Here is a 15,610-nt window from a genome sequence, read left to right as displayed (position 1 = left end):
CACCTCGTTACTTTGAGCCCATTCACTCATCAGTTCTTCAATGCTACTGGTTAAGTCTGTCAGTAGTGGTCACAGTGAGAATGTAATTCTTACTTGAGCCAAATGGATCTTTTTCATTGCTTGGAAACCCCGTACATGTGCCTTTTCAGTCTGCTCCATTCTCTCTTTCTCTGCTTGTTTTTGTACTTCTTCCAGTCTTTTAGCTTCTTCTTCAGCAGCCAAATGAGGATCTGGCTAGCAGTCAATCAGTAACATTTTAGGCAGTTTAAAAGTGTAAAACAAACCAATAATTAAAAAAAAAAAACTTTAAAAGCATGTTTTACTACTTAAATAAAATTAAATGATAAGTCCTAGCGGGTTTGGCTCAGCAGATAGAGCGTCAGCCTGTGGACTGAAGGGTCCCAGGTTCGATTCCAGTCAAGGGCACGTGCCTGGGTTGGGGGCTCAATCCCCAGTAGGGGGTGTGCAGGAGGCAGCCAATCAATGATTCTCTCTCATCATTGATGTTTCTATCTCTCCCTTTCCCTTCCTCTTTGAAATCAATAAGAAATATTTTTTTAAAAATTAAATGATAAGAGTTGAATGCCCACAGCATGTATCTATGACAAAGAAGAAATTGTTACTGTAAAGTTTTACAAGTTATTAATTTCAAACCAGATTACACTATAGCAGTGATTTTCAACTGGTGTGCCACAAGAATTTTCAAAACATTCAATACCTAACTATTTAGTCAGGAGCTCTGACCTCTTTTCCTTACATTGAAAAAAAAGAGACAACAACCAACACACAATAGCTGTCCGGTGTGAATGAATCAAAATTATACTTATTTCTTTTTTTGCCAGATCGCAAAAAATGTAATATATTTTTTGATGTGCCACAGAATTTTAGTAATTAGGTTATGTGTGCCATGAAAAAGGTTGAACATTGCTGCATTATACTTATCCAAACGCATTTCTCTATCATTTTTTGTTAAGTAGAGAAATCCCATTAAAACAACAAATGCTGAAAGGTAGTAGTAAAGAAACGACAAACATCAAAAATCATATAAGTCATTTAGGAAAGCACTGAGATTTATTTTTGATTTTCAGCCAACATCTGCTGCTTGGCTTCAGCCTCAAGAAGACCAAATCACCAAAAACACCTACTTTAATATAATTTCTGGCTTCCTAGAACTTGCACATAACCAATGCTTATGTGACTGTAGTTAGCCATCACATTCATTAACATAACAATAATAATACTAAAGAGGGGGAGAGGCACATAACCTGGATTCTTATATCTGAATATTCATTTTCAAATCTTGGTAAACATTCCAAATGTAATCTTAATAAAAGTCTTCTGTGTGTTTTATATGTTGAAATTGTATTTGTCAGTTGAAATAATTAATGATGAACATGAAAACTATATATATATAAAAGCCTAAGCAACCGGTTGACCAGTAGCTACAATGCTCACTGCCCACCAGGGGGCAGACACTCAATGCAGGAGCTCCCACAGTGGGAGCGCCACTCAGCTGACCAATGGGCACCAGACGCTGGCTCATGGCTGGCGAGTACAACTGCAGCACGTGAGCCTCTCCCGCAGACACTCCCCCTGCGTTCCCTTCCCCATCGGGACCGGGATTGGGACTGACTGGGAGCGAGCCCATGGCCCCCTCTCAGTCATGGGCATGCTGGTATCGCCCTAGGATGGGTGCACGGAGATCACAGCGGAGTGGCAGCAAGCCTACTGAGCAGTGGCAGCAGCAGGCGCAGCGGAACCAGGATGAGCGGGAGTGGCAAGGTGCTTAGCCTGGGCTCAGGCTCCTCCCTGGCTGCCTGCCACTTCCCATACTACTACATCCCTTGGGATGTAGGACTGCTGGTTTCAGCTGATCCCCGCAGGCCAGGCCAAGGGACTCCACCGGTGCACAAACCCATGCACTGGGCTTCTAGTTAAGTATATATGTAAAATTATTTAAAACTCTCAAACAGTGAAATAAATAGGGAAAGAGACTGACATTAATATATTAAGAGTGTAATGTCCAAACAACTTTATAAAAAAATATTATGTAAGTCCTAGCTGGTTTGGCTCATGGATAGAGCGTCAGCCTGCGGACTGAAGGGCCCCCGGTTTGATTCCAGCCAAGGGCACATGCCTGGGTTGTGGGCTCGATCCCCAGTAGGGGGCATGCAGGAAGCCGCCAATCAATGATTCTCACTCATCACTGATGTTTCTATCTCTCCCTCTCCCTTCCTCTCTGAAAATCAATAAAAAAAATATTAAAAAAGTAAAAGTTTCCAAATATAGAGATTAAAAATATATTTTAAATAAGTTAATTTAAAAAGCATCATATAACTTTTTTTTTTTAATAATCCTCACCCAAGAATATTTTTCCATTGATTTTTAGAGAGAGTGAAAGGGAGAGGGAGAGACAGAGAGAAACAAGAATGTGAGAGAGACAAATCGATTGGTTGCTGCCGGCATGCCCCTGACCAGGGCCAGGAGCCTGCAAGGGCGGTACGTGCCCTTCCCCGAACCGAATGGGGGGCCCTTCAGTCCACAGGCCAATGCTCTATCCCCTGAGCCAAACCAGCTAGGGCAAAAATATTATATAACTTTTGAGCCAATAAATATTTATGCAAATCTAAATACACCAGACAAAACAAAGATTCTATTAAATCAAAATTATATTCGCTATAAAATTATAGTGCATTAACATGCATAACATTATACAAAATAACCTTTACAGAACAGTATTTCATTCCATTTAGGCCATGAGGTTTAAGAAAAAAAGTTGTTTTGAAATTCTTCATACCATTTAAGGGTAAATTAAAAGCAAAATGTCAATTTTTAAAAAATATATATTTTATTGATTTTTTACAGAGAGGAAGGGAGAGGGATAGAGAGTTAGAAACATTGATGAGAGAGAAACATCGATCAGCTGCCTCCTGCACACTCCCCGCTGGGTATGTCCCCGCAACCAAGGCACATGCCCCTGACTGGAATCGAACCTGGCACCCTTGAGTCCGCAGGCTGACGCTCTATCCATTGAGCCAAACCGGTTAGGGCGCAAAATGTCAATTTTGATAAACCAAAATTTTAAGGGAGGAAAACTTTAAAATATACAACATTCATGATTAACATGTTAAGTCCAGACACAATGAGAAATATAAAGGATATAAAGAAAATAAAGTTAGAGAAAAATTAGGTAACCCCAACTTTTTGTTTGTTTGTTTGTTAATCCTCACCAGAGGATATTTTTTCCATTGACTTTTTAAAAAAATATATTTTATCGATTTTTTACAGAGAGGAAGGGAGAGGGATAGAGAGCTAGAAACATTGATCAGCCACCTCCCGCACACTCACCACTGGGGATGTGCCCGCAACCAAGGTACATGGCCTTGACCGGAATCAAACCTGGGACCCTCCAGTCCGGAGGCCAACGCTCCATCCACTGAGCCAAACCAGTCAGGGCTCCATTGACTTTTAAAGAGAGTGGGAGATGCCCTGGCCCGTTTGGCTCAGTGAATGGGGCCTCGTCCTGTGAACTGAAGGGTCCCAAGTTCGATCGCAGCCAAGTGCACATGCCCGAGTTGCGGGCTTGATCCCTGATGGGGGCATGTAGGAGGCAGCCGATCAATGATGCTCTCTCATCATTGATGTTTCTGTCTCTCTCCCCCCTCTCCCTTTCTCTCTGAAATCAATAAAAATATATTTTTAAAAATAATAAATAAATAAATAGAGTGGGAGGGAGGGAGGGGTGTACAGAGGGAGGAAGGAAGAAAGAGAGAGAGAGACATCAACGTGGGAGAGACAAATCGATTGGCTGCTTCCTGCACCCGTGATGACCAGGGCCAGGTTGAACCTGCAACCCAGGTACATGCCTTGACCAGGAATTGAACCAGAGACCCTTTGGTGCACGGGCCACTGCTCTAACTACTGAACACACCGGCCAGGGCAGGTACCGGTTTTATTCTTACTGCCTAAACATCAAAAAATGATTTTACAAGAATGCTTTAGGGATATAAGACTTTATAGATTTGTGTCAGTGCAATTAAAAATTTAAACAAAAATCTGGTTGAAATAATTATTCAGATTCCACTCAGTAGCTGAACTCAAAGATGTGTGAAATTTGCAAAAACTGAATCCCAAGCAAAAACTCATTTTAGAAAACGTTTCTAGAATTTTTTTTCATGAATTGTAATCTGCAGTGCATAAAATAAATATAAAATATGCTACTTCTGCATCTTGTACATCAGTCATTTAGAGAAATTTTTAAATTGATGAATTTAACTTTTCTGTTTTACTTGTCTGCAGACATTCCTGGGTCTCACAGTAACCAATATAATGGCTACAATAGAAAAAAATATTTCTGGAATGAAAAATCCATTTTTAAACTATGCAACTGTCAATGACAAAAGAAAAAATATCATGAAGGGCATCAGTAATTTAAGAATTTACTTTAGTTGTGTAGATAGAAAGTAAATGTAGCAAAACATAATTTAGAGAATTACTGGCTCCAGCAGGAATATAGCAGGCCACTTTCATCATTCTTCAGCAAAAGACAAATTTTGTGGCATACAAGAGTTTAGAATTAAGTTATCAGGATATTCAAACACCACATACTAGAAGCTCTTACATGTTAAAAAAGTTGACTGAACAAATAAAGTAGTTTATTTGCAAAAAGCTGATGAAGAAATATTATGTTTGCATTATTTACAGAAGAAAAGGAACAGAAAAATGGTTAAATAAATTCTATGATTTAATATTAAGTACTTGTTAAATATCATGTTTTCAAAAGTGTATATGTTTATATAGAGAGACTATAATGAATTCATTAATGGATTAACTACATTTCCTTTTGGTGATGAAATCATGGGTGTTTTTCCTATCATTTAGGCTGGCATGTATAATTCCAAAATTTTCACAAAGAGCATATATTATTTTGATTAAAAAATTTTTAAGATTTGCTATTTTAAAATATAACCATCCAAATAGCTAACTCCTTTCATTCATATTAAACCTCATTCATATTAAATATGACATAATTCAAAATATATTTGAAAGATTTTTAAAAACATTATTACTCTATAATGGTTAGTTGAATTATTCAAATTTTGACATCTGGAAACAACTTACAAGAAGCTAGATATAACTCAATTCAATGAACAGAGAATTAATAAAATGAGGAAAATGAACAAACATTAAGTCAATCACCTGTTCTATGTCTGTCTCTCTATTCACAAAAAGCGTAAAGATGATGGGTAGGTAGAACTATTTGGTTTTCACATTAGAAATTCTCTTTACTTCAATGTTCTGAAAAAATGGGAACATAGGGAAATAGATTGTTAGATTAAAAGCATTAATTTTCCATTTAAAGCTAGATCTGATACAAATAAATTTATTTTGTATTTCATCAGTTATTCTTTTTTTTTTTCACCAGGGGGATCATCCCCTTTTTTTTTCCCTTTAAACCTGGAATTTAGAATTAAAAAGCTAGTTTATTTTTAGAAAAAAGAGTTTTTAAAAGAGGGGGGGTGGCTGTTTAAGTTTTAAGGCCCCCCCCTCGGGGGAGGCATATTAAAAAGTTTTTTCCCCCTTTTTATGGTTTCCAAAGTTTGGTATTTTTGGGGTACCACCAGGTTCATGCTCATTGATAAAGTTCCATCTCTCAGATTACTTGGTAATCCTATATAATAAAAGGCAAATATCCAAATCGACCTAATGGCAGAATGACTGGTCACTATGATGCACACTGACCACCAGGGGGCAGACACTCAACGCAGGAGCTGCCCCCTGGTGGTCAGTGTGGTCAGCCAGAAGCCAGGCTCACAGCTGGCAAGGTCAGCTGCAGTGGTGGGAGCCTCTCCTGCCTCCGCAGTAGTGCTAGGGACTGGGAGAGGGTGCAGGCCGGGCTGAGGGACTTCCCCCCCGCCACCCCCATGCTCCGTGCACATGCACTGGCCCTCTAGTTAAAGAGAAAAATATACCTTTATGATGGATATCTCTTGTAGACATGACCATAACCAAGCCAGATAAATACAGAACATGAGAAACTAGTCTAGTCTCTTCAAACCAGTCCCTTAAAAAAGTCTGAAATAAAAGACTTGGGGGAGGTATTGTTTTACATTAAGAGAAACCAAAGAAATAAAACAAGCAGAAGCAATAGGTGAACTTTGGCTTGGATGCTGGTTTGGGGGGGTGGGGCGGGGGGGGAGTCCTAGCTGGTTTGGCTTAGTAGATAGAGCACCAGTCTGCGGACTGAAGGGTCCCGGGTTCGATTCCGGTCAAGGGCACATGCCCGGGTTGTGGGCTCAGTCCCCGGTGGGGGGTGTGCAGGAGGCAGCCGATCAATGATTCTCTCTCATCATTGATGTTCCTATCTCTCTCTCTCTGAAATCAATTAAAAAAGAAAAAGGTATAAGACAAGACAATTTAGGGGCAGTTGGAAAATTCTGATTACTGACTAAATATTAAATGGATTTAAGGAATTAATGTTAATTTTCCTAAGGTGTTACTGTGATTGCATAAGAAAACATCCTTATTCTTACAAGAAGCATGCGGAAGTATTTAGGGTGAAATGTCATTTCTACAATTTACATTCAAATGTATACATATATGCACAACTATTTGAAATCTATACACAACGCAAACAGCTATTCATTGTATTCTTCTAACTTCTCTGTATTTTGAAAATTTTCATAAAAAAAAAGTTGCGGGGGGAGTCTACATCTAACATATAATTCATATTTGCTAAATCATACAGTTTTTTGTGCTTTTTGTAAATTTTTTACTTTGGTTTGCCAGGAACATTAGGAATTATGACAACAATAAATCACAGTATCACGGATAAAATACCACCTGTCTTTTAACATGGTACTGAGGGAGAGACTGAAATCTGACTCTTCCATTTGAATCTTGTTGGATCAAATGTTACATGGCAGATGGCTCAACATAAAAGCAGGAAGGCTGACAACAGTAAAGGCTTAAGAGGTGAATACTGGGTACTTATACTGATCATGCATACATAAAATATATGTGTATATACAACTAAATTAGCCATTTTTGTATTTGTGTAAGTTTTTCCTTTTCTAACTAACTTCTTAGGTAAAAATAACTGTAATTTTGATAATCATCCAAATAGCCATCCCAATAACCACCAAAAGCTAATGTGAACAAGAGAAGTGATACCTTTTAATTTCCACTTTACTTAATAAAATTGTTCAAAATGATATTTTGCATAATCTTATATAAACTTATGAACTTATATGAACTAATCTCTATCTTATAATATAGTAACTATCTACAATGGCCAAATCCTAAATATGGAAAAGTCTACAGAGCAAATAATCCAGTTTTTAAAAAATAAATAAAGGGCATTTTTAAAGATAAAAAACATCTACAGGTTTTCAAATAACCAAAAATATTTTTAGATAACTGGGAAAAACTGAACACAGACTGTGTTTTAATATATTTTCATTGATTTCAGAGAGGAAGGGAGAGGGAGAGATGGAAACACCAATGATGAGAATCACTGATTGGCTGCCTCCTGCATGCCTCCTTACTGGGGATTGAGCCCGAAACCCAGGCATGTGCTGTGACCAGGAATGAAACCACCTCTTGGTTCATAAGTTGACACTCAATCACTGAGCAACACTGGCTGGGTCACACACTTTATTTTAGATTATATTTAGAACAGTATTAGTATTGTGCTAAAAAAAAAACCAGTCCTAATATAGTAGAGATACATACTATTTACTCCAGATATATGCATGTGTTATTTGTACAATTAAAATTAAGTTAGGCCCTGGCCGGGTAGCTAAGTTGGTTAGATCACTGTCAGGTTATGCCAAGGTTGTGGGTTCGATCCCCAATCAAAGCACATACAAGAATCAACCAATGACTGCATAAACAGATGGAACAACAAATCCATGTTTCTCTCTCTCTCCTTAAAAATCAATAAATTAAAAAAAAAGTTATAGCAAATATTTTGACCTGCACTGAATTCTATAAAGAATTATTATAGAATTAAAGTAAAGAATTATTATAACCTAGTTCTTCTTAACACTCAAAGTAATTCACCTCAAAAAGACTTGGAGGAGGAGGTGGCAGGCTTGTAATTTTGGCAGACCTCTCTTTTTCCGCAAGCAGTGCTTCCTTTCGAGCTTTTATGTGCCTTAAAAAAACAAAAGATGGCATAAATTACTTTCTCAGACAATATTATAGTACATCCCTGAAGATTAAAAATATAAAAGCCACAGGATCTCAAGAAATCCTCCCATCTGATCCCACAAGCTCAGTGTGTTATTTAATAAATAGTCTATACACAGCAGATATTAAGAAATTGTTTACCAAGTTTAAGAGATATATCTAAGGACATAAAGCTCTACAGTGGGGTCTAGTCCAATGAACATCTAATGTTCTTTAGTTTAGGGTTAAAAAAAAAAGAGAAATATTTTTAAAAAAATATATTTTATTGATTTTTTACAGAGAGGAAGGGAGAGGGATAGAGAGTTAGAAACATCGGATGAGAGAGAAACATCAATCAGCTGCCTCCTGCACACTCCCCACTGGGGATGTGCCCGCAACCAAGGTACATGCCCTTGACTGGAATCGAACCTGGGACTCCTCAGTCCGCAGGCCAACGCTCTATCCACTGAGCCAAACCAGCTAGGGCAAAAAAGAGAAATATTGATAAAGATGGGCTACTACATAAAATGACTATTGCTGACTAATAACAGGCTCTTTCATTTTTATAATATGCAAAAATACTAATGACTTCCAAAAAGTCTATAACCTTTTAATGTTCTTAATCGCACTGATATTTTTTTCTTTTTTTTTTTCACATCAGAGGCAGAGAGATTTTGGTTGACACGTGCGTGCTGAACTAGCCATACATTTCTACATAATTTAGCAATTGTTGCTAAAGTCTTTGTTACTATGTTCACCTACCTAAGCACATCCCCTCCCCCCACCGCATTATTTTTAAAAACCAAATTAACAACCCAATGGATATACTGTGATTTTTTTTTAATAGCTGCTTAAACAATATCCAATGCAGCATCTACTTCTAACCATATCCGCTTCAGTGAAGAATATGATAAAAACTATTACTTTACCAGGTTTTTCGTTTAATTGACATTTCTTTTTGGTTTTTCTGTACTTTCAGGGCCTCTTTATGCCTCAGTTCAGCTTTTCTTTTTCTTTCTGCTGCCCTCTGTGCCATAGCATTCAAATCAGGTTCCTAAAAATAGATATAAAATGTTAAATCATGTAATTCAGGGTTAAAAGGTAGCATTACAGTACAATCTTTGGTTGCATCCCAAGTCAGAACAAAAATCATGAAAATGAATGACTGAAGTTTAGGAAACACTGCACTAAAGCACAAATAAATGAAGCTACAAAAATCTGATATCAGACCTTAATGTCATTACTAAAAACCCAGACTAAAACCAGGGACCATGGAACATATCTATTGCCACATTCTTTAAAGACATTTCTTTTCCTCACTATTGGTTTGATATTTAAGACTTGCCTTATTTTGTGTGACTGTCTCCGGGACTGCAATCTAGAACAGGCATATATTGTTTTACTGTGCTTCACTTCACTGCACTTGATAGTGTGGATTTTTACAAATTAAAGGTCTGTGGCAACCTACTTTGAGCAAGTCCATTTTTCCAATAGGTTCGGATGATAGTTAGCATTTTTTAGCATTAAAGTACTTTTTAGTTAAGGTATGTACATTGTTTTTTAGACATAATGCGATTGTATACTTATTAGACTACAGTATAGTGTAAATATAACATTTATAAGCACCAGGAAACAAAACAATTCACGTGATTCACTTCACTGTGGTGGTCTGGGACAAAACTTGCAATATCTCCAAGGTATGCCCATATTTTCCAATCATAAATCAAAATAAAAAACAACATAAGGTTTATGGGGCAGTCTGAAATACTGAATTAAGTTCTACTTTGCCTCTTTGAAAGACATCAAACAATTTTTACACTGTGTGAATGAAATCCAAGTGTATGTTCATTTAACATATATGTATTAGAGATATGAGGAATGATAATGAAATAAGAAATATGAATTCAACCCACTGAGTCTGTCCAAAATGCTCAAAAACAACAACTTCTGATTAAGAAAGTTACTATTTTTTTTTTTTTACCCAGACAGTTAAAGACTGGAAGAGAATGAAACATTACAGGATGATAGCCCTAGCCGGTTTGGCTCAGAGGATAGAGCAGCCGTGGGCAAACTACAGCCCGCGGGCCGGCGGCCCATTTGAAATGAATAAAACTAAAAAAAAAAAAAAAAAAGACCGTACCCTTTTATGTAATGATGTTTACTTTGAATTTATATTAGTTCACACAAACACTCCATCCATGCTTTTGTTCTGGCCCTCCGGACCAGTTTAAGAACCCATTGTGGCTCTCGAGTCAAAAAGTTTGCCCACCCCTGGGATAGAGCATCAGCTCAAGGACTGAAGGGTCCCAGGTTGATTCTGGTCAAGGACATGTACCTCAGTTGCAGACTAGATCACCAGCCCTGGTCAGGGCTCCTGTGGGAGGCAATTAGGCGCGTCTCTCTCACATGGATGTTTCTCGCATTGTCTCTCCCCGTCCCTTCCATTCTCTCTAAAAATCAATAGAGCCCTAGTTGGCTTGGCTCAGTGGATAGAGCGTTGGCCTGTGGACTGAAGGGTCCTGGGTTCAATTCTGGTTAGGGGCACATGCCCAGGTTTCGGGCTCAATCCCCAGTAGGGGACGTGAATGAGGCAGCCAATCAATGATTCTCTCTCATCATTGATGTTTCTATCTCTCCCTCCCTCTTTGAAGTCAATAAAAATATATTATAAAGAAAAAATCAATGGAAAACTATCCTCAGGTGAGGATTAACACATACACACAAATTAAACATTACAGGAAGATAGATTTTACTTGACAGGACTCTTACTAGGAAATGAACCTAGCAGCATTCTTAAATGACATTAAATTTAAAAAGTTCAGACTGCCCAAAACAAATTCTATATATGAAAACATTTTTTTATTTTTTTAAACATTTAACAAGTATAATTTGCTTTTAACCATAATTACTACCACAGACAGGCAGTCATACCAGTGTTCACTTACATTTTCTTTGGCTTGTTGGTGTCCCTCTCCCATACTTCTTAAACTTGCCAAATACAGTTTTTCCAAGTTGTTTATTTTCTGAGTCTGTGATTCTTCCCATTCTGCCCTCAGTGCCTCTGCCAAATGATTAAATTGCCGAATTCTCCTTTGTTTTATATCTTCTCTTCTCTGTAAAGCGATATCCCTTTCTTGCTCTCGAACCTGAAGAATTAATATTTAGCAGATATATAAAAAAGAGTACTTAAGCCGAAACCGGTTTGGCTCAGTGGATAGAGCGTCGGCTTGCAGACTGAGGGGTCCTGGGTTCGATTCCGGTCAAGGGCATGTACCTGGGTTGCGGGCACATCCCCAGTGGGAGATGTGCAGGAGGCAGCTGGTCGATGTTTCTCTCTCATCGATGTTTCCAACTCTATCTCTCTCCCTTCCTCTCTGTGAAAAATCAATAAAATATATTAAAAAAAAAAAAAAAAAGAGTACTTAAATCTTTTTTAAAAGCTATTTCTATCAATTCTCCTGAATATTCATTAGATAAGCTCTATGTAAAGCAAAAAAAAAAAAATCCAAGTGATATAGGGAAAAAACCCCTAAAATTTCAAGACATCTCCTAAAGTTTCCTAAATGATTAGCTATAATATCCCTCACTCATCGATGTTTCTAACTCTCTATCTCTCTCCCTTCCTCTCTGTAAAAAAATCAATAAAATATATTAAAAAAAAAAAAAAGCTATTTGGAAACAGAAACTTAAATTAATTTTCTTTAGATCTATCAATTCTCCTGAATATTCATTAGATAAGCTCTATGTAAAGCAAAAAAAAAAAAAAATCCAAGTGATATAGGGAAAAAACCCCTAAAATTTCAAGACATCTCCTAAAGTTTCCTAAATGATTAGCTATAATATCCCTCAAGCCCTAATGGTACTGCCATTACCATTCTAATAACCTAATTTAAGAGGCTAAAATGGTTAAACATGACTTAATAAAATGTATAGTCCAGATGAATATAGACAGAGCTAGATGAGAACTCCCTATCTAAGGTACATCATCCCAATTTTAAGCAGGATGGCACCTAAAATATGCTTCACAAAGACTTAACTAACTTACTCTAAAGACTTCTAGAAAAGAAATATCTGCAACCTCATAATTTGTTTCAGCAGCTAATGATCTTTTCATTAAGTCTTCAAAGTCATCCTAATCTTTATCAGTTAAACATCATTTAAAAAATATTTAAAGAACTATCTTCCAATAATTATTGAGTCAACTCACTCCTATCCTCAAACTCTTCTTCAATATATTTACCATTTTGGTCTATTTTTCAAATGTTCCAAAACTAGTTAGTATGCAAGAATCGAGGCTTTTGTACAGCAAGAAAAGGTGTTTTTTTTAAAATATATTTTATTGATTTTTCACAGAGAGGAAGGGAGAGGGTTAGAGAGTTAGAAACATCGATGGGAGAGAAACATCGATCAGTTGCCTCCTGCACATCTCCCACTGGGCATGTGCCCGCAACCAAGGCACATGCCCTTGGCCGGAATCGAACCTGGGACCTTTCAGTCCGCAGGCTGACGCTCTATCCACTGAGCCAAACCGGTTAGGGCAAGAAAAGGTTTTTAAATGCAATATTTTACTTAGAACACTTTAATGTAAAAAATACTAATAATTGGGGGAAGATACAGAATTTGAAACTTTGTTCCAAATAAATCTCACCTGTAGCAATCGTAGCTTTCGTCTTCTCTCATAATCTTCTTTTAAAATGAAGGCTTCCTCATTAGGACTCAATCTCATCTTGCCAGCATTCACTACCTTTCTTTTCATGTCTGTGTTCACTAAATATAAAGGTTCTGAATGTTTAAAAAGGAAACATGTCTATTAAAATAGGGCAGCAAAGATAATTTTTAAAAAGCATATTTGACAATTAAGGGCTCTGTACATGCAAATAACATAATTTGGGTAAACAAAGTCCAAATTATTTACAAACATCAATTATTAATCCAGCACTTAAATCAGTGGTTCTCAGATAGATGGGAAGAAGTGGAGGATAATCAGAAGTACTTGAAAAAAAATGTTCTTCATCTACAGCAGATTATTGTTTACCTAGCATACCTGGGACCTGACTTATTCCTAATTGGGATTTCCAATTTACTTAGCTTAAAGGCAAAAAAAGCCCAAAGACTTAAAAAGATGTACCAGCACAGAATAAATGTTTTCACAATTACTGCTGTAACTGCAAGGGCTCCTGGTCCCTAGATTAACTCCAATCTGTTATACACAACTTGATCACCTATCAACCCCTGAGCAGTAAACAATACTTCAACAACTTCAATGGGGTGATTTCTAAATAAATAATCATTTTCAAAAATCCCTTTGGAACAATTCTGTTGTTTGGATGAGTTAAGTGTTTAGATTTCCAGTTCTGTATGTCTAGTAGTACTGTTTATACTCAGTATTCTCACTCTTCTCCCTAGTTTAACATGCTCCTATTTGGGGGAGTCTGCTGGAGAGAAATTGAAAGAATGTAAGAATCTATAAGTTTTTGTAATTTGAAAACCCTTCTCAGGTCATTCTGATACTTCCTCATTCCCATCACTGTCATTTCCAAGAATTTTGAGTATTCACCAGTTCATTTGCTAGAGGATTATAGGAAAGCAAACATACATTTGTTTATTTTTACCTCGGTGTGACAGAACAACTGTTTTGTCTTGTATATGACTTAAAAAAATTTTTTAAGCGTATTTGGAAATAATTTCAGACTTAGAATTCCCGTATACTCTTTCCCCAACTTCCTTAAATGTTAACATTTTATGTAACCACAGTACAATAATCAAAACCAGGAAATTAGCACTGGCACAATACTTTTAACTAATCTATAGAAAAAGTTAAAACCTTCAAATTTCACCAATTATTCCACTAATGTCCATTTTCTGGACCAGGACGCAATCCAAGGAAAACACACTGCATTTGATTGTTGTGGTACTCTGCAGATACCAAGGTGGGATTAAGCCCACAAAGGTTTTTATTAGGGGAAATGCCTGTGTCAGAAAAAAAATGGGGAGAAAGCTGGGAAAACGTCAGACTTCCATGCAAATCTGACACTGAGTGAAGAAGAGAGGGCAGCTGGGTAGACGCCTCCTAAATGGCCATGCTGTCTAAGGAAGGTCCAGCAAGCCCTCTGAGCGTGCCTCCTTTCTCAGGAACAGGCCTGCTGTGCTCAGTTATTGGCAAGGCTCCATCGTTGGCAATTAGAGCCCAGCGGAAGCGTCCATGCCAACGGACTTCAGAACGCAGGTGCTTCGCATTCTCATGGCTGCGGAGGCTGTCGCGTCTCCTTCAACTCCCCTAATCTGGGACGGTTCCTCAACCTGTTTTTCTTCTCAAAATCTTGACATTTTTGAAAAAACACTGGCCAGTCAGTTATTTTGTAGAATGTCCCTCAATTTGGATCTGTTTAATCTCCTCCTGCGGTTAGCATGAGGGTATGTATTTTTGCCAAGACCACCACAGAAGTGATAGTGCAGCCTTCCCGGTGCACCCCATCAGGAGGTAAATGAAGTTAAGCGGTCGTCCTCCTGGCGATCTGCATTTTGATCAGGTGGTTCAGGTGGTATCTAGCTACCAGATTTCTCCACTGGAGTTACTACTTCTCATTTCTAAGTATCTGGCGGAGGGATAGTTGAGGCTGTGTAAGTTTCATGCTGCTCATCCAACTTCTGCCCATTCAGTTTAGCATCCACTGATGGTCGACGCCTGAAACAATTACTGTGCCGTTTATCAAGCGGTATTTTCTGTTTACATGATTCCTTCCAGGCTTACATTTGAAAACCTACTAAGAGGAAGAGTTTCCCCTGCTCCCTCCCTTATGCATATGAAAATGGATTTTTGAAGTCCTATGTATTATTGCTATACAATAAGAAAGATACTACTTATCTTGCAAGATTTTGTTCAGATCAAATGGCACCTGACACATTGTAATCACAAACTTAATACCAGACTTAGATGACTGGGTTCAAGACCCCACATTGCAACTTAAGGCAGGAAGACTCTGGCCGAGTCACCTAAGTCACTGTGGCCTCCTTTTTCTTAAATTATGCAAACAATGGGAGTAACCCCAACAGGCTGTCCTGGTGATTATGCGAGTGAATGAACGTGACACGACCAAAGACTCCGAACCTTCCCCAATGTTTTAAAGGCTCAGTTTGGGGCAGGGCTTAATGCTTAAAAAATTAAAGGTGACAGACACCAAAATAGAGCACGCTCTCCGCAGGAAACGATGCGGGCGGCGCTCTCCGACGGCGACCAGGTTTCAGGCCACGTCCCGGAGACCTCGGGCGAGGGCGGGCAGGACGCGCGGAGCAGGGTGCAGGTTTCCGGGACCCCGCGCGACCGGGCCCGGGAGAGGCGCAGAGCCACACGCGCCAAGGCCCCGGGGCGGCCTCTCGCGCGAGCGGACGGGACGGGTCAGCGTCGGGCCGCGCTCCGGTCCCGCAGCTGCTCGGAGCC

At 38.4% G+C, this 15,610-nt stretch overlaps 2 protein-coding genes across 3 annotated transcripts in view; both read right to left on the bottom strand.

The window, feature by feature from the left end:
• Positions 1–5,295, bottom strand: part of CEP295 (centrosomal protein 295) — a 46,281-nt gene extending 40,986 nt beyond the window's left edge. The window contains exons 1-2 of one of the 2 annotated variants that reach the window (XM_014459177.2): positions 5,200–5,295; positions 94–234 (exon numbers count right to left, since the gene is read on the bottom strand). In XM_014459177.2, coding sequence (XP_014314663.1) covers positions 94–159 — 66 coding nt within the window. In that variant the 5' untranslated portion in view covers positions 160–234; positions 5,200–5,295. The remainder of the gene's footprint in view (positions 1–93; positions 235–5,199) is intronic. The other variant, XM_014459178.2, reaches the window with a different exon arrangement.
• A 3,323-nt stretch (positions 5,296–8,618) lies between these two features.
• The window catches only part of LOC106697816 (centrosomal protein of 295 kDa-like), a gene marked incomplete at its 3' end in the record, with an annotated part of 7,302 nt that continues 310 nt past the window's right edge, over positions 8,619–15,610 (bottom strand). The window contains exons 2-5 of the mRNA XM_014459185.2: positions 12,821–12,954; positions 11,118–11,318; positions 9,102–9,226; positions 8,619–8,652 (exon numbers count right to left, since the gene is read on the bottom strand). Of these exons, the coding sequence (XP_014314671.2) occupies positions 8,619–8,652; positions 9,102–9,226; positions 11,118–11,318; positions 12,821–12,928 (468 nt within the window). The remainder of the gene's footprint in view (positions 8,653–9,101; positions 9,227–11,117; positions 11,319–12,820; positions 12,955–15,610) is intronic.

Source organism: Myotis lucifugus, unplaced genomic scaffold (assembly GCF_000147115.1).
Source record: "Myotis lucifugus unplaced genomic scaffold, Myoluc2.0 scaffold_104, whole genome shotgun sequence".
Classification (NCBI taxonomy): Eukaryota; Metazoa; Chordata; class Mammalia; order Chiroptera; family Vespertilionidae; genus Myotis; species Myotis lucifugus.
The sequence above is the reverse complement of the archived record's forward strand: the minus strand, read 5'-3'. Positions and strand labels throughout refer to the sequence as shown.